At 66.3% G+C, this 15,675-nt stretch overlaps 1 protein-coding gene across 1 annotated transcript; it reads right to left on the minus strand.

The window, feature by feature from the left end:
• Nucleotides 1-1,909: 1,909 nt before the first annotated feature.
• Nucleotides 1,910-14,860, minus strand: FASN (fatty acid synthase). Its single transcript, XM_049777113.1, has 42 exons — nt 14,701-14,860; nt 13,880-14,015; nt 13,404-13,556; nt 12,898-13,071; nt 12,616-12,816; nt 12,390-12,512; nt 12,190-12,305; nt 11,972-12,106; nt 11,424-11,886; nt 11,145-11,332; nt 10,867-11,056; nt 10,553-10,647; nt 10,325-10,459; nt 10,041-10,244; nt 9,813-9,928; nt 9,530-9,702; nt 9,249-9,440; nt 9,070-9,150; nt 8,805-8,984; nt 8,528-8,707; nt 8,248-8,451; nt 7,800-8,104; nt 7,339-7,713; nt 7,093-7,257; nt 6,901-7,019; nt 6,656-6,810; nt 6,368-6,571; nt 6,135-6,285; nt 5,864-6,042; nt 5,664-5,783; nt 5,429-5,551; nt 5,111-5,334; nt 4,806-5,001; nt 4,514-4,665; nt 4,330-4,421; nt 4,096-4,247; nt 3,761-4,006; nt 3,475-3,660; nt 3,155-3,385; nt 2,836-3,056; nt 2,645-2,743; nt 1,910-2,570 (listed from the first exon to the last, which is right to left on the minus strand). The coding sequence occupies exons 2-42, from the start codon at nt 14,004-14,006 to the stop codon at nt 2,181-2,183; spliced, it is 7,515 nt and encodes a 2,504-aa protein (XP_049633070.1). The 5' UTR covers nt 14,007-14,015; nt 14,701-14,860; the 3' UTR covers nt 1,910-2,180.
• Between the last annotated feature and the right edge of the window lie 815 nt (nt 14,861-15,675).

Below are 15,675 nucleotides of genomic sequence, written 5' to 3' on the forward strand. Positions count from 1 at the left end.
TTATTTTTGGTTTTTAGGCCACATCCAGCAGCACTCAGGGGTTACTCCTGGCAGGCTCAGGCTGGGGACCATATATGATGCTGGGGATTGAACCCGGGTCTATCCTGGGTTATCTGCTTTTAAAAACACTCAGGGACTAGACATTCCTAAGCCAAGGGTAAATGAATGCTGGGTACAGCTCCCCAAATTATTTATCTTTGTATTTGTATATAATGCAATTGTTAGATAGACAATAGTTGTTGTCAACAACCTGTTCAGGGGCTGACTTGCAACAAATAGTTTGTATATAATTCACACCCAAACTTATCACCTTGTCCGGGCATTAAACTCTTTCTCCTGGGGCTAGAGCATTATTAGTACAGTTCCTCCCTTGTGTGAGGAGACCTGGGTTTATTCCCCGGAATTTTGCTACTCATCCTCAGCACTCCAAGGAGTAATTCCTGAGTTCGGAGCCAGGAGTGATCCCTGAGCACTGCCTGATGGGGCCCAGAAACAAAACAGAATTTCCCTCCTCCATCTGTGGCTTTTCCTCTGCAGTTTTGTTTTTTTTTTTTTGGTGGTGGGGGGGGGGGTGTCACACCAAGTGCAGTGCTGGTCAGGTGTGGCTACTTCTGACTGTGCTCAGGAATCACTCCTGGCAGTGCTCGTGGAGATTTATGGAAGCTGGGGATTGACCCCAGGTTGCCCAGGTTGAAGGCAAGAGCCCCACCCCATGGGACACTCCAGCCCATCCATCTCCTTGCTTTGTGGGAGCCACACTGGCTGTATTTGAGGGTTCGATGTGAGTCTCAACAAGACGTGTTCTCCTGCCCTGCTCTTGTGACGGGGAAGCACAGCCACGAACACATGGTGCATGTCCAAGTTGTGCCTGTGAGGATGCACACGTGCAAATGCAGTATGTAGTCCTGTAGTGCGTTTTATGCAGCTGAGAATGTCTTGGGCATGTGCCTGTTCTGCATGTGAACATGCAAGCATGGTCGTGTTTGTGTGCAAGCCCTTTGGAGTGCTGAGCCTGTAGTGTGGGATCTGTATCGAAGCTATGTCCCCCACTTTTTCTTGCTCCCCCAGACATGGCCTCTTCCTCTCTAACTTCCCTCCATCTAGCTTGCTTTGCTTTCCTTTGTGACTGTGCTGTAGCTGGCTCATGTATCATCTGTCCCCAGCTCAACCCTACATGTGTCCCTGCACAAATCCCACTGGCCCCTCACCCCTTTGCAGAGCCAGGTAAAAGCCAGAAGCCAGATTCTCCTCATGGGTGCTTATGGGCTTGGTCTGTTTGGTGCCAGGACTGCAACTGGGTCTGTGGGCTCTGCTGGCGTATCACTGTGCTCTGGGACATTCACTGTAAGGGTTTTCCTTAGAGCTGGTCAACTGTCTACTCAGAGCGGTCTCTGTACCCACTGAGGTGGCCTTCTGTGGCATCTGGCAACATTTTTTTTGGGGGGGGGAGAAACACCTGGCTGTGCTGAGGGATCACTCCTGCCTCGGCACACAGGGATCAAGTTTAGGGGATGCTGAGGTGATCAAACCCTCTCTTGTGAGCCATTTATAAGGCAAACATCCTCCCTGCTGTGCCATGTCTGGGGCCCCAGAAGAGGCTACACGGGGGGTGCCTGTGTTGAGAAGCCTGCAATGCACTTCCCCCCAGTGCTCAGGGTCCAGCAGGTGAGGCCACAAGCATGGCAAGGCCCGAGCTCCGTCCAGCCCCACCCTGCAGTGCTTTCCTGGAGGGGAACCCCACCCGCTGCTGAGTCCGTGCTCGGTGGCTACAGCTCTGGTGCCTGCCCAGCAGAAGTGCACCGAGGGCAGAGCAGAGAGCCTGACTGCGGTTGTGAGGCACAGGCCCCTCTGCTTGAGCAGTTGTGGGCGTGAGACCAAATGGGGCCCAGACACAAATACACGTGCAGTCTGAGCAGCGATCAGAGTCTTGTTTCGTGAAAAATGATACAGAAACGGAGTGGGGGGGCCACGCCGCACCCTCTGCCTGCCCTCCCGGGGGGCCCGGCGGGCCTGGCCGAGAGGGGCTCTGGCTGTCACAGGGCGGTGAGGACCCGGCGTCTCCCTGACGACGCAATAAATAGGAGGGTTCCAGCGGGAGCTGCGGCCGACGCTTCACAGACCCACAGGTCTCCGGTCGGCCGGGTTTGAGGGCTCTGCCTAAACCAGGGCAAGGGGCGCCACTAGCCCTCCCGGACACTGACGCGCGGCTCGGCCAGGGAGCTGTGGATGATGCTGAGGATGGACTCGAGGCCGCTGCCCTCCAGCAGCGTGCGGTGGTCGCCCTCGATGACGTGAACCGAAACTTTGCCGTCGCACACCTGCGACAGGTTGTAGTCGGCGCCCAAGTGGTCCCCATAGGCGCCGCCCATTTTGGCGCGCAGCAGCGTCACGTTGCCGTGGTAGGTGACGCGGGGCGAGTACTGCTCAGCCGCCCGCAGCTTGTGGTAGAAGGAGATGGCGGCAAAGCTTAGCTCCTGGCGGTCCAGGGCCGGGTGTGTCCGGGTGATCAGGTCCACGGCGGCCACCACGCGGGCCTCCAGGTCAGCGAGAGGCAGCAGCAGCTCCAGCACCTGCGGGCCGGGCACTGTGAGCCTGAGGAGGCCCCAGCCCGCCCGCCCTGCCGCCCACCCAGCCCTGTGCTTACCTTGCTGTGCTCCGCGTCAGTGAACTGTTGCACGAAGAAGCACAGCGCCTCTGCCTCTGCCTCTGCCTCACGGCCGGAGGTCATCCGCGCCCGGTGGCCCTGTGAGGACAGACAGAGCAGTAGAGCCCACCAGGGTCCCAGAGCCAGGCCCCCCCTCCCCCCTCACGCCTGTCCCCACAGCGGTCGCATACCTGGGTGTAGGCCAGCACGTAGGCGTGTGAACCGTCAAACAGGAAGAGACTGTTGTGCGCAGGCACAGGGCCCTGCTGTGCTTGCAGCTGTGAGCACATCTCGAAGGCCACACAGGCGCCATAGGAGTAGCCAGCGATGCGGTACGGGCCCTCGGGCTGTACCTGGCGGATGCAGTCGATGTAGTAGGCGGCCAGGCTCTGGATGCTGTCCAGGGGGGCGGCTGTGTGTGTGGAGACGATAGGTGCAGGCATGAGAAAGGCGGCCTGAGATGTGGCCCCCCACACCTGGCCGCCCACCCGGCCGGCCCCCCACACGCACCCCGGGTGCACTGCAGGCCGTAGGTGGGGACACTGAGCCTGGCAGCCAGGTTGTGGAAGACGGTGGTGGAGCCTTCGATGGGATGTACCAAGAAGAGGGGCCGCTCCGAGCTCTGCACAGAGTTGAGGCGCGTCAGGGTGGGGCCCTCGGGGTTCACCAGCAACGTGCTAAGGTTCAGCGCGGCATCCAGCTGCGTCGGGCCCTCCTTGGGCGTGGGCGCCGCCGCTGGCTCTGCGGCAGAGAGCGGGCAGGTGAGTGTGTGGCCGGCTCCCGGGAAGGGTGGGGGAGTCTGCGCCCTGGCCGACCAGCCCTGTGCACACCTTGCTGGCCGCCGGCTTGGGTCAGTTCCTGCAGCTTGCGAAGTGTGAGCTGCCGGACATCCCGCATGGATAACACCAGGTCGTGCTCCCGCTCCAGCGTTTGCCGCACCTCCACGCCCATGAGCGAGTCCAGGCCCAGGTCGGCCAGAGAGCTGTCGGGGTTCACGGCGCTCAGGTCACGGATGCCTGCAGTGGCAGAGGAGGAGGGAGGAAGGCAGTGGCTCCAGCGGGTGGCGGGGGAAGCCCCTGAAACAGACCACCCCCCGCTGCAGCCCCACACACATACCCAGGATGTGGGCCACAACTTTCACCAGATCGCGCTTTCCCTCGCCTTCACCCTGGGCGACAGTATTCTTCTCAGCCAGCACGAAGCTGCTAAGCACGGCGTGAGGCTGCTGCAGGAACGTGTCCAGCACCTCCAGGCAGGACACAATGCGCTGTGGCAGGGTCCCACCGATGACCGTGTCGTTGGTGCCCATGGCCTCCAGCACGATGCCCACGTCCCCGATGGCTCCCCATTGCACGGCCATGCCTGTGAGCAGGTCAGCATGTGAGACTGAGCAGGGGAGGGGAGGGGAGGGCAGGGCAGGAGAGGGGAGGGCAGGCTGAGTGCAGGCGTACCTGGGAGGCCGTCGTGGCGTCGCTTCTCACAGACGCGCTCCATGGTGGAGTTGGCAAAGCCGTAGTTGGTCTGGCCGGCGTTCCCGCGCCCACAGCTCACGGAGGAGAAGGCCACAAAGTAGTCGAGCTCTGGACAAGCCTCGCGGGTGACTCTGGAGATGGAGATGGAGACGTAGACGGTCACACGCCTGGAGCCAGCAGCCCAGGGGCGTCGGTTTCCACAGCGCCCCTTACCTGTCCAGATTGACGGTGCCACTATACTTGGGCTGGTTCACATCCTGGAAGAGCTCAGGGGTCTGATTCTCCAGCATGGCATCGCGCAGCACCTGGGACCACAGGGGATGATGGGTAAGACAGGCAGACACTTAGGCTCTGCCTGGGTACGTGGGGGGCCCTGAGGGAGGACCCCGGTATTCACCATGGCCAGATTGAAGACTCCACCCACAGGTCCAAGCTTGGTGGCCTCGGCGATGAGGGCACGGGCCCCGACCAGGGAGCTGATGTCACGGGTAGACACAAGCACTTGGACGCCCATACACTGCCACTCATGCACCTTCTTGGCCTGGTAACCTGCGGGGGGTGCAGGGGAAAGGAGGTGAAGGCAGGGTGGGAGGAGAGACAAGGTGCGGGACAGGCAAAATGGGGTGAAGGCCGAGAACGGAGGACGGGGGGCATGGGACACATGTGGCTCAACGCCACCTAGCCCTTACCCGTGCGGATCCCAGAACGGGACGTCAGAACCAGCTTCTGGGCCCCTCGCAACACTAGCCACTGGGCCAGCTCCAGGCCGAAGCCACCCAGGCCCCCGGCTATCACGTAGCTCTTGTGTGCGGGGCAGAAGGTCTTGGACATGGCGGTCAGCAGAGCCTGGCTAGTTCCATTCTGGGCCTTGGCATCCTCACGCACCTGCATTGGGGCAGAGTGCAATCCAGTCCGTTCAGGGCCCAGTCGTAGGGGTCCCAGGGGCCGGGCCGTAGGCTGGGGTGTGTGGGCTGGGCTGTGGGCGGGGCCGCACCTGCACCACCACTTTGCCGATGTGCTTGCCCTGGGCCATGTAGCGGAAGGCGTCCTCCACCTGGTCCTTGGGGAACACGGTGCATTTGAGGGGCTGTACCACGCCGGACTGGATCCCAGTTCGCAGCAGGGCTGCCACCTCCTGCCAGACGTCGTTGGCCTCGTCGAAGAGCGCGTCGAGCAGGATGCCATGAAAGGTGACGTTCTTCAGAAATACGGCCATACCTGCGCGGCGTGGCGAGGCAAGGGGCTCACTCAGTTACTAGGCACCCACAACCTCCCCTCCCCACAGCCCCACCGCCATTGGGCCCCGCCTCACCTAGCGGGTTGTTGTTGGACAGGTCAAACTTGCCAATCTCCAGGAAGCGACCATGCTGTGCCAGACACCGCACACTGGCCTGCAGCTTCTCCTCCGCCAGCGAGTTCAGCACCAAGTCCACACCTGCACCAACAGGCCACATGGTCACTGAGGGGCCCGAGTGGGGGTGTGGACAGGGACGCGTGTAGGTGTTGGAAGGGGGACACACGCGGGGGCGGAGGGAAGGGACACGCACCCTTGCCGGCAGTGTGCCTCAGCACGTGCTGCTCGAAGCTCGTGTCCCGGGAGTTGGCAAAGCTGCTGGCCGAAAGCTGGGGGAAGCGTTTCTGTAGATACGCCCGCTTCTCGGCAGACCCTGTGGGGAGTAGGTGTTGGTGGGTGAGTGGGTGGGCATGAGGGAAGGCAGACGTGTGAGTCCCCAGCCAGCAGACTCACCCACGGTGGTAAAAACACGACAGCCCAGGCTGAGGGCAATGGTGATGGCAGCCTGGCCCACCCCGCCGGAGCCCGAATGGATCAGCACCGACTCCCCGGGTTGGATGCGACCACGCACCACCAGTGCGTAGTAGGCAGTGGAATAGACCACGGGCACCGACGCTGCCTCTTCTAGGGTCCTGTGGGCACGGAGGGGGGGGGGGGTCACATGGGACGGGATGGGCTGGAGGGCACCGCAGTTGTGGGTGCTCCCACCTGCCCACACACTCACCAGCTGGGGGGCACGTCCCACAAGAAGTCCCGGGTCAGCTGGACGGAGGTGGCCAGGCCTTCAGCGGCCACCAGCCCCATCACACGTTTACCGCTGGCGTCCCGGCCCGAGAACTCCATGCCCAGCATACAGTCCCGCATGGCCCACTTCCCTGCAGGGAGAGCAGGTGAGCGGGGCCTGTGGGACGGCACCGGGCTGGGATGGGGAAGACCACATGTCTGCTGGCCGCATACCTGGGATGGCGTCAGGTGACAGCTTGCCCGTGGCCAGCATGATGTCCCGGAAGTTGAGGGAGGCATAGTAAATGGTGCAGAGCTCAGTGCCAGGGCTGGTGGCTGGCGTGTAGTGCAGCGGGGAGCAGACCCAGCGCATGGATGACAGATCTCCTCGCGTGAGGACGTTGACGAAGGCGTGTTCTGTCGGCTGCTCAGGTCGCTCTGCGGGATGGGGAAGATGGGCCATGGCTTGGGGTCCCTGTTGCCCACTGGGGCCCCACCCCGGCACAGCCCTGTGGTGCTCACCCTGCTCCAATGGGAAGTGGCGGAAGGCACCCCAGACCCCGTCCCGGAAGACATTCATCACCAGGTCCCCCTGTAGCACCGGCTGCAGCTCCATAGAGCTCGGCTCCAGCTGAGGCGCGGGGGACGCGCTGCTGAGGTTGGACACGAGGACACACCTGCAGAAGGGACGGACGGCAGGAAGTGAGGGAGTGTGGGGAACAAGGACGGGGGTGGGGCAGGGCAGGGATGGGGTCAGCAGGCCTCACCGGATACGGTGCCCGCCGGGCTCTTTGCGCAGACAGTTCACCAGGCCCACGACTCCCGACGTACCACAGCTCCCAGCCGTGAGCCACACGGGCTGGGCGGAGTCAGTGGCCAGGATGTCCTGAGGGGGGTGTGGGCAAGTTAGTTGGGCCCGCGGGACGGGCAGAGGAGCAGGGGTGGGGGCAGAGACCGACCTTGAGTGAGTCCACCCAGCGGAAACTGCTATCGTCCACGGGTAGGAGCACGGGGCTGTCTGTCGGGGCCAGGCGGCGGCAGAGGAAGAGGGCAGCGCCGTAGAAGGAAGTTTTTCGGGCGACCAGGTGGAGGGATGCCCCCACCAGCAGCTTCTCCCACTCTTCCTGTGGGCGGGTGAGGGGGTCATCACAGTGACAATCCCCCAGCCCAGCACCCTACATCCCGCTGCCACCCCCAGGCCATACCTGGCTCAGGAGGTGCTGGCTGCCTGGCTGGGGCTCAGGACAGGTGAGGAAGGCCACAGTGTCGCTCAGCGGGTGTCCGCGGAGCAGAGTGTGTAGCAGCAGGAAGCCGCCGTCCTTGAGTGCGGCTGCCATGTGCCCCAGGGCCGCAGCTGGCTCGCCCAGGCTAGACACAGCACAGTTGCACACCACGAGGTCGGCGGGGCCCAGGCTACTGGGTGCGGGGCTCATGGGGTCCCACTGGGCCTGGGCCACCCCGTGCTGTGAGACTGGGGCCTGGGCCTGCCGGTCAGTTGCTGTGTAGTCCAGCTGCAACATGGGCTGTGTGCCCAGCAGCTGCGGGATGCGGGAGTAGAGGCGACCCTCGTTGGCCAGCACCTGTGTCATGGGGCAGGGCCAGCAGGAGGTCAGAGATCAGGATGTCCCCCCATCCCACGGCCACCCCCGCAGCTCTCCATACGCACCTCCACCACCTTCATCTTCTGGCCACTTGTGTTCTCCAGGGCTGTATCCACACAGGCCTTGAAAGCCGGGCCATCCAGCAGGCCGCTGAGCAGGGGGTCGGAGGCCAGCAGGGCCCCCTCCCGTGCCAGCAGCTGGCTCAGCTCCAGCTGCAGGTTCCCGTTAAGCTGTAACTGGCAGGCAGCTGCCAGGAGCTGTGCCAGGCCCTGCTGAGGGGGGTCCCGTGGAACCTGGGCACCGTCCAGTCCCGGCACCAGCATCTTCAAGCCCTGCTGGGCAACCTTGGTCTGCAGCTGCCGCGCCAGCCCTGCAGGAGAGGATGAATGATGAGATGAGGCACTGAAGAGTTCTGGGATACGGGAGCACGAGAAGGCAGTGCAGGGTTTTGGAACACAGGAGTATGATAAGTGGACACAGGATGGGCAGTGTGGGGTTTCGGGGCACGCTCACCCCGACAGCGCTGCAGCTCCTCCTGCAGGCTGATGTTGGTGGCCAGGCAGTTGTCCTCCATGTGCGGTGTGAACAGGTACTTCTCCAGGACGGGCGCCAGAGCCTGCTCTTGCTTCCGCGGGGCAACCGAGGCATGCATGTGCATGATAAGGGCTCCACCCGCCATCGTAGTGTCCAGGCGGTTGTCGACCAGTACGTCGGCCACTGTGGGGACCGTGGGTGAGACAGGAGGCCTAGGGCATGGGGCTGTGGGAGCCCCAGGTCCCCGGGGAGCCCGTACCTTGTGTGCCGTCCTGCAGGGTGCGCAACCTCTGGCGGTGGATGCCGGGGTGGATGCGGATGGTCGTGACTCGGGTTGGCACACGCAGGCCTGGCTGGGAACTGCTCAGGATGGACGCCTGCAGCATGGTGTCCAGGAAGGTCACCCAGTTGTCCTTCCACAGCAGCTGGCCGGCTGACCCTGTGAGGAAGGCGTGGAGGGCCACAGTCAGCCATGTCCTGCATGTCCTGGCGGGCCGAGCACAGGGACCTGGGGGTGTGGAGTGGGGGGACGGCACCTTCCAAGTTGGCCTTGAGGACGCCCTGGAAGTGGGGGCCGTAGTCATAACCGCGCAGGCGCAGCTCCTTGTACACGTCACCCTGGGTCAGGCAGGAGCCAGTGGAGGATTCTGCAGGGGGCTGGTCCCCCAGACAGTCAAAGAGCTTGAGGTCGGGGTCCTCCCAATGGAAAACTTTTCCTGGGGGGGAGAAAGGGCCTCAGTGAGGCGGGCACAGGTGGAGACCCCAGCACTGGCACTGGCCCTGGCCGGCCCTGCCGCTCACCACTGACGATGAGGGTCCCCCCGTCAGACACCTCGAAGTTGTGAGAAGCCTCCAGCAGCCGCACCTCCAGGGCCACAGCCCCTGTGGATTGGGGACAAAGATCACACACAGTCAAGGTTGGGGCTCTCAGAGGTCACGTCCTCCGCCATCCCCATCCCCACCGGATGCCAAGACCTCACCAGTCTTGGGCAGGATGGTGGCCTGGTGCAGGTAGACGTCCTCAAACACCACCGGTGTCTGCTCCATGTCCTGGCCCAGACTGCGTGCCAATGTCCGCCACACCAGACACAGGTAGCCGGTGGCCGGGAAGAGGACGCGGCCGTCGATGCAGTGGTCCACCAGGTAGTGGTCGGGGGAATCGGGGCTGGCGTCTGCAGGGACATGCCTGAGCCAGGTGCCCCGAGGCCCCGCCCCCGCGCAATGCTGCTCCCAGACCTGGGGCCCTGCCACAGCCACTCACCGATGTTGTAGATGGCGGCTGAAGAGGAGCCGGAGCCGCTGGGAAAGTGCTCAGCGGCCGGCACGTCCCAGGTCTGGCTATGGTCCCACTGAATGTGTGGGGAGATGAGGGGTGTGCCCCGCGGGGCGGGAAACTCCACGGGCGGGAACAGCTGGTCAGGGTTGATGGTGATGCTGCGGAGAGGCAGACAGAGGAGGATGAGAGCGGCCCTGGGCGGGGCACCGCTACCCTGCCCTACCATCCCATCACTGTCCCCCACACCCGAGGCCCGGCCGGCACCCACCCTGCCAAGTGCAGCTTGGCCACGTTGCTGAGGAAAAACTCGAGGTTGTCCTTGTGGTCCTTCTTCATCAGGGGGATGACGGTGCAGCCTGTCTTCAGGCCCCGCTTCAGGACGGCCTGGGGATGCACACAGCTGGTCCCGCAGCCACCCAGACCCTCGCCATCCCGTGCCACTCGCCCCCAGTGCCTCCCGGCCCATGGGGGACACCCCAAGCCCAGCAGGCCTCACCTGCAGAAGGGCATGCGGTGCGATCTCCAACACCACGGCATTGGCCGGCACGTGCCGCAGAGCCTCCTGGAAGAGCACGGGGCTCACCAGGTTGTTGACATTGTACTCGGCCGACGAGGTGCGCGCCAGCTCGCCCTGCCACTGTGCCTCGGGGATGGAGGTGCTGAGCCAGCGGGCAGAGCGGGGCCGTGGGTGCTGCATGACCTGCGGGAAGGTGGGCAGGTCAGGGGTCAGGGTTCAGGGTGACGGGCTGAGTGCCCGGCCCCACCTGGCCCAAGGCCCACCTTTTTGAGCGCCTGCAGCAGCGTGGGAGCAATGGACTCCATGTAGGGCGAATGGAAAGCCATCCCTCCTGTGCGCACTTCCTTGGCAAACACACCCTCCTGCTTCAGCTGCTCCACGAAGCCAGACACGGCTGCCTGTGGGCATACGGGGGACTGGCTTAGGGCCACTCAGGCCTCCCCTCACCCTGCCCCCCACCCTGGTTGCTGTGTCTGTCCCCCCTACTGCACCTGCGGCCCTGAGATGGTCACGGTGTCCTCAGAGTTGTGGCAAGCGGGCACCACGCCGGCAGGACAGCGCTTTTTGCACTCAGCCCAGGACAAGCCTGTGGGCAAGAGGGGCTTAGGGCACATGGCAGGGCCCCTAATGACAGGCCCTAATGACAGCCGCCAACAGGGCGCGCTTTGATCTGAGCTGGAGGCGGCAGAAGGGCCAGTCTGGCCCACAGCTCAGTCCCACGGGCGGGGGAATGTCCTGCAGCTCCCATACGCCTGGCCCATCCCCTCTCTCCAGGAAGACCCCACACCCACCCGCCCCTGCTTACCCACAGCGGCCATGGCGCCTGGCGGGATGCGCGCCTCCTTAATGCACTGGCCCCTCCAATAGGCGGCCAGAACAGCCTCCTCCTGGGTCATGCAGCCGTCAGCATAGCCACAGGCCACCTCCCCCAGCGAGTGGCCCACGATGCCGTTGGGGGTCAGGCCCATGGCAGTGAGCAGGTCGATGAGGGCGATCTGGGGGACACACAGGTGGTCAGGCCAGCAGGGTGAGTTGGGGATGAGGGGCTGCCCACCCCCACCCAGGCCACACCCGCTACTGCACCTGGATGGCTGTGAGGCACACGAAGGCAGGGACAATGTCATCAAAGGTGCTCTCGTCCGAGTTCAGTAGCAGCTCCGATACCTTCAGCCCGTGGGGCTTCACCGCCACGTCCGAGCGCAGGATGGAGGCCCGGAAGAGGTCCAGCCGCATGAGGCTGCGGCCCATCCCGCACCACTGGGCGCCCATGCCTGTCAGGAGAGGGCGCGGTTCCTCAGCTGCGGGTGCTTGGCCACAGCCACCACAGCAGTGAACCCAGGGAGGATGGAACCCAAGACTCACCAGAGCAGATGAACCAGAGCGGACGGTCGCCAGAGGCCACCTGCTGAACTTCACTGCTGCCTGCCTGGCCACCCAGCATGGCCCAGCCCCGGAAAGGCATAGCAGTGATGGGTGCAGGGGCGATAGCGTTGAGCATGCTCACGAAAGCCAGGTCCTGGGCATGCTGCTGGCCCTGGGCGAGCAGGCCCTGCACAGCCTCCGTGGTGCGCCCACTGGCTAGCACCAGCCGGGGCAGGGCGACATGAGGGGCTTGGGTCGGGCGGGGCCGCGTGTTGGGCTGAAGGATGACGTGGACGTTGGAGCCGCCAAAGCCAAAGGAGTTGATACCCACGTTGCCCCCGCGGATGGGCCGGGGCTGGTCCACCACCTGCAGTCGCCCATCCTGCAGGGCAGGGATGTTGGGGTTGGGGCTATGGAAGTGCAGGTTGGGAGGCCATACACCGTGCTCCAAGGACAGCAGCACCTGTGGGGGAACGACTGGTGTCAGGGGGCACGAGCACCACGTGGACCTCGTGGACCGCACCCCTAGCCCCTGGAGCCGGACCCACCTTAACCAGCGCCGCGAGACCTGAGGCCGGTTCGGGGTGGCCCATGTTGGATTTGGTGGAGCCGATGAGCAGGGGCTCCTTGCGGGTGGCACACAGTGCTCGGACAATGCCATTCAGCTCCTGGGGGTCACCAACCTGCGGAGAGCAAGGGCAGGAGGTCAGGGGTCACAGGACAGAGTTAAGGGTCGGGGGAGGAGCAGTGGGCCCAGGGGAGTCACCTTGGTGCCTGTGCCGTGCGCCTCAATGTACTCTAGGGACTCAGGGGCCACCCCGGCTGGCGCATACAGGGACTTCATGAGCTCTTCCTGTACCTCTCCAGAGGGGAACGTCACACCTGCGGGGAAGCAGCCTCAGCACCCGCACCCCAGTTCTCACCCCACCCCACTCCCACCCCTACCCTGGTGTCCAGCAACCCCACCTTGTTCCTTGTTCCCATCCGTGTTGGTGCCAGCGTTGAGGATGGTGGCGTACACCCTCGGGGCCAGGGACTTCTTGGTCAGCAGCACTGCCACCACAGCCTCGGCACGACAGTAACCATTCCCTGAGGGAGAATTGTGAAAGGCCTCAGCCTTAGCCTCAGTCCCGGCCCAGTCCAGCCCAGCCTTGCCACCCTCGGATCTCCTCCTGGCTCTCCGGACCCTCACCCTCGGAGTCGAAAGCTTTGCAGGCGCCATCAGGGCTGAGCATGCCCAGCTTCATGAACTGTACGGACGTGTTGGGCTTCAGCAGCACGTTGATGCCCCCCACGATGGCCGCGGGGCACTCGCCACTGCGGATGGCGTGGTAGGCGTTCTGCAGGGCCAGCAGGCTGGACGAGCAGGCTGTATCCAGGGCGATACTGGGCCCTGTGGGAAGACGGGTGGCGGTGGCACTGAGAGGCCCCGTCCCAACAAGACACCCCCCCCCCAGTGTGGGCGAGCACCCACCTTTGAAGTCGAAAAAGAAGGAGAGGCGGTTGGCCATCATGGCGCGCTGGCAGCCCACCATGCTGTAGCCCACGAGGGTCTCGGGGTCCCGGCTCAGTGCCTCGGCGGCCTCGGAGCCACTCACACCCACCCAGACGCCCGTGTGTGTCCCTCGGAGCGAGGCCGGGTTGATGCCTGTGGGGGTGCGGCTGTCAGTCGCCACAGGGACAAACCCAGACCCGGCCACCCGGGATGACGCCTGGGGGCTGGAGAGGCTCAGCCAGGCCCTGGCAAGCCCCAGGGCTCGCTGGATGAGGAGACACAGGGACAAAGGCCCACTGTTCCACAGGCTGCAGGAGGCAGCGGGAGGTCGGGGGACCCCATCCGGCAGAGCAGGGGCCCTGGGGTGGTGAGGGGCCTGCCCTGTCGGCGCTGCAGTTGTTACGTAGGCAACCAGGGGCTGGTGCAGCAGGACAAGGGTGCCCCGGGCCCCAGAAGGGAGCAAATTCGGGGGCGTCCTGACGCACCCGAATCCAGTATAGCCTCGTAGGTGACTTCCAGGAGCATGCGCAGCTGAGGGTCCATGGTGTGCGCCTGCTTGGGGTGGACCCCAAAGAAGGCCGCGTCGAACTTGGACAGATCCTTCAGCTTGCCGGAGCGCCGGGGCAGGCCGTACAGTCCTGCGGGGGGACACGGGGTAGGGGCGAGCTGCGGCCCTCAGCAGGCTCTGGACGGACGGACGGACGGACGAGTGGACAGCGCCGCCCCCTGCTGCCCCGCCGAGGTGCGCCAGCGCGCAGTGACTCAGAGTGGCAGATCAGGTGGAGCGGGTCTGGAGGGACCGGCTGGCTGGCGCGAGGAGCCAAACCAGCTCCCTGGAGCGCGGGAGCCAGTAGCCGGGCCCCTGGCCCCGGTCCCGGCCTCGGTCTCCCCATCCCGATCCCGATCCCGACCCCTGCCTGGATCCTCCACCTCCCACAGCACAGCGGCCGAGGCCACTCACCGGCCTTCCAGCGCCGGTCATCGTCTGTCACCATGTCCACGCCGCCCACCAGGTTCTCCCAGAACTCCTGCAGGTTTTCCGACTCGGGCAGCTTCCCGGACATGCCGGCGATGACCACCTCCTCCATGGCTGCTGTCTGCGGGCCGGGGTCGGCTCAGCTCCGGCCCTCGTCCACCAGGCCCACCCCCACCTCGTCCCACCAAGTCCCGGGCCGACCGGAAAGCGCCGGGTCCCCCCAACCCTCCGCTCAAGGGCCGCCTGGAGCGGGAAGGGTCGCTAGCTTGGGGCACAGACGCGAGGACGGGGGGGGGGTCGCTGCCTGTCCGCTGGGGCCGAGCGCTCCGAGAGCGGCTCCAGGCCCCGTCGTCCCTGCGCCACGACCCCCGGGCCGGGCCTCCCGGTGTCCGAGCAACGGCGCGGGGCAGCCCCGGCCCGGCCCGGCCGCCGACCCCCTCCCCCAGCCCGGCGCGCCGGGGACAAACAGCCTCGGCGGCCCAGCGCCACTTGCTATGCGCGCCGAGTGCCTGCCGGGTGGGGACCCCGCGGTGCGCCCGCCCGCCCGCCACGTGATGAGCAGCCGGCGCTCGCTCGGCGGCGCTCGGGGCCCAGGCCGGGCGGACCGCGTGGCCTCCCGGGCTCCTTCCGGCCGGGCGGGGGGTCTCGGCGGCCTCCGCGCAGCCAAACGGCCGATGGCGCGGCGCGGCCCGCGGGAGGCGGCCTGCCTTGGCGCGCGGGCCGCGAGGGGCCCGGAGCGCGGAGCCCAGCCCGGAGGAGGCGGCGAGGCGGCGCGGCGCGGCCCGGGATCCCGGCCGCCCGGTTACCTGGTGGGCGCGGGCAGGGGCGCGGGGCGCGGAGCGGGCGAGTCGGGGCCGCGGCGTCTCTCTGGCTCCCTCTAGGCCGGCGCGACTCTATTTAACCGCGGCCGTCCCCGCGCGGACACGCCACATGGGCTGACAGCTTGGCGGCGCCGCCCAGGCCAATGAGCGTCGGGGCTGCGCCCGGGACCCGGCGCGCCGCCGCCGATGGGGTGATGCCGCGCGCGCACGCGCCGGGCGCGCGCCGGGCTGCCTGAGCCCGGGCCGCCCGCCCGCCCGCCCGCCCGCCCCGCCCCGCCCCGAGTGGCGGGCTTCCCGGCCGCCCCGGACCCCGCGCACGTGCGGCCGGCCCGCACCGGCCCCGGCCCCGGCCCCGGCCCCGGCCCCGCGGGCGGCGGGCGGGAGGCGGCCGGGCTGGACTGGACCGGGCCGGGCCGGGCCGGGCCGGGCCGCCCGCTCAGGCTCGGGGCGCGCGCGCGCGGGGCTCGGAGGGGCGGCAGCCCCGCGGCGGGCGCGTGCGAGCCGGGACCCTCGGCCACCGGACGGGGCGGCGGGGGCGTGGCTTGGGCGCGGCCGGCCAATGGCGGGCGGGGGCGTGGCCGGCGGCGGCGCGCGAGGGGGCGTCGCCCGGCGATAGGGTGATGGGCCGGGCGGCCCGCGGGCAGCGCGCGCGGTCGTTGACCCCGGCCCGGGGCGCCCCGAGCGGGGTTACTGCCGGTCACCCGCGCGCCCCGCGTCGTGGCCGCCGCCGCGGGAGGGTCGGGCCGGCGGGCGCGCCGGGCGGCCCCGGAGGCGGCGGCGGCGGCGGCGGAGGGGACGCCGCGTGGGGGGCGAGCGCGGCGCGGCCGCCCTCGGTGGGACCCGCGGAACAAAGGAGCCGCGGCCCGGCCTCCTCGCAGCCGCGCGCTGGGCGCCCACGTGGCCACGCGCATCCACGGGCGCGCACTCCCGCGGCCCAGACGCCGCCACTCGCGGGCCCGG

This window comes from Suncus etruscus, chromosome 1, assembly GCF_024139225.1.
Source record: "Suncus etruscus isolate mSunEtr1 chromosome 1, mSunEtr1.pri.cur, whole genome shotgun sequence".
NCBI classification, from domain to species: domain Eukaryota; kingdom Metazoa; phylum Chordata; class Mammalia; order Eulipotyphla; family Soricidae; genus Suncus; species Suncus etruscus.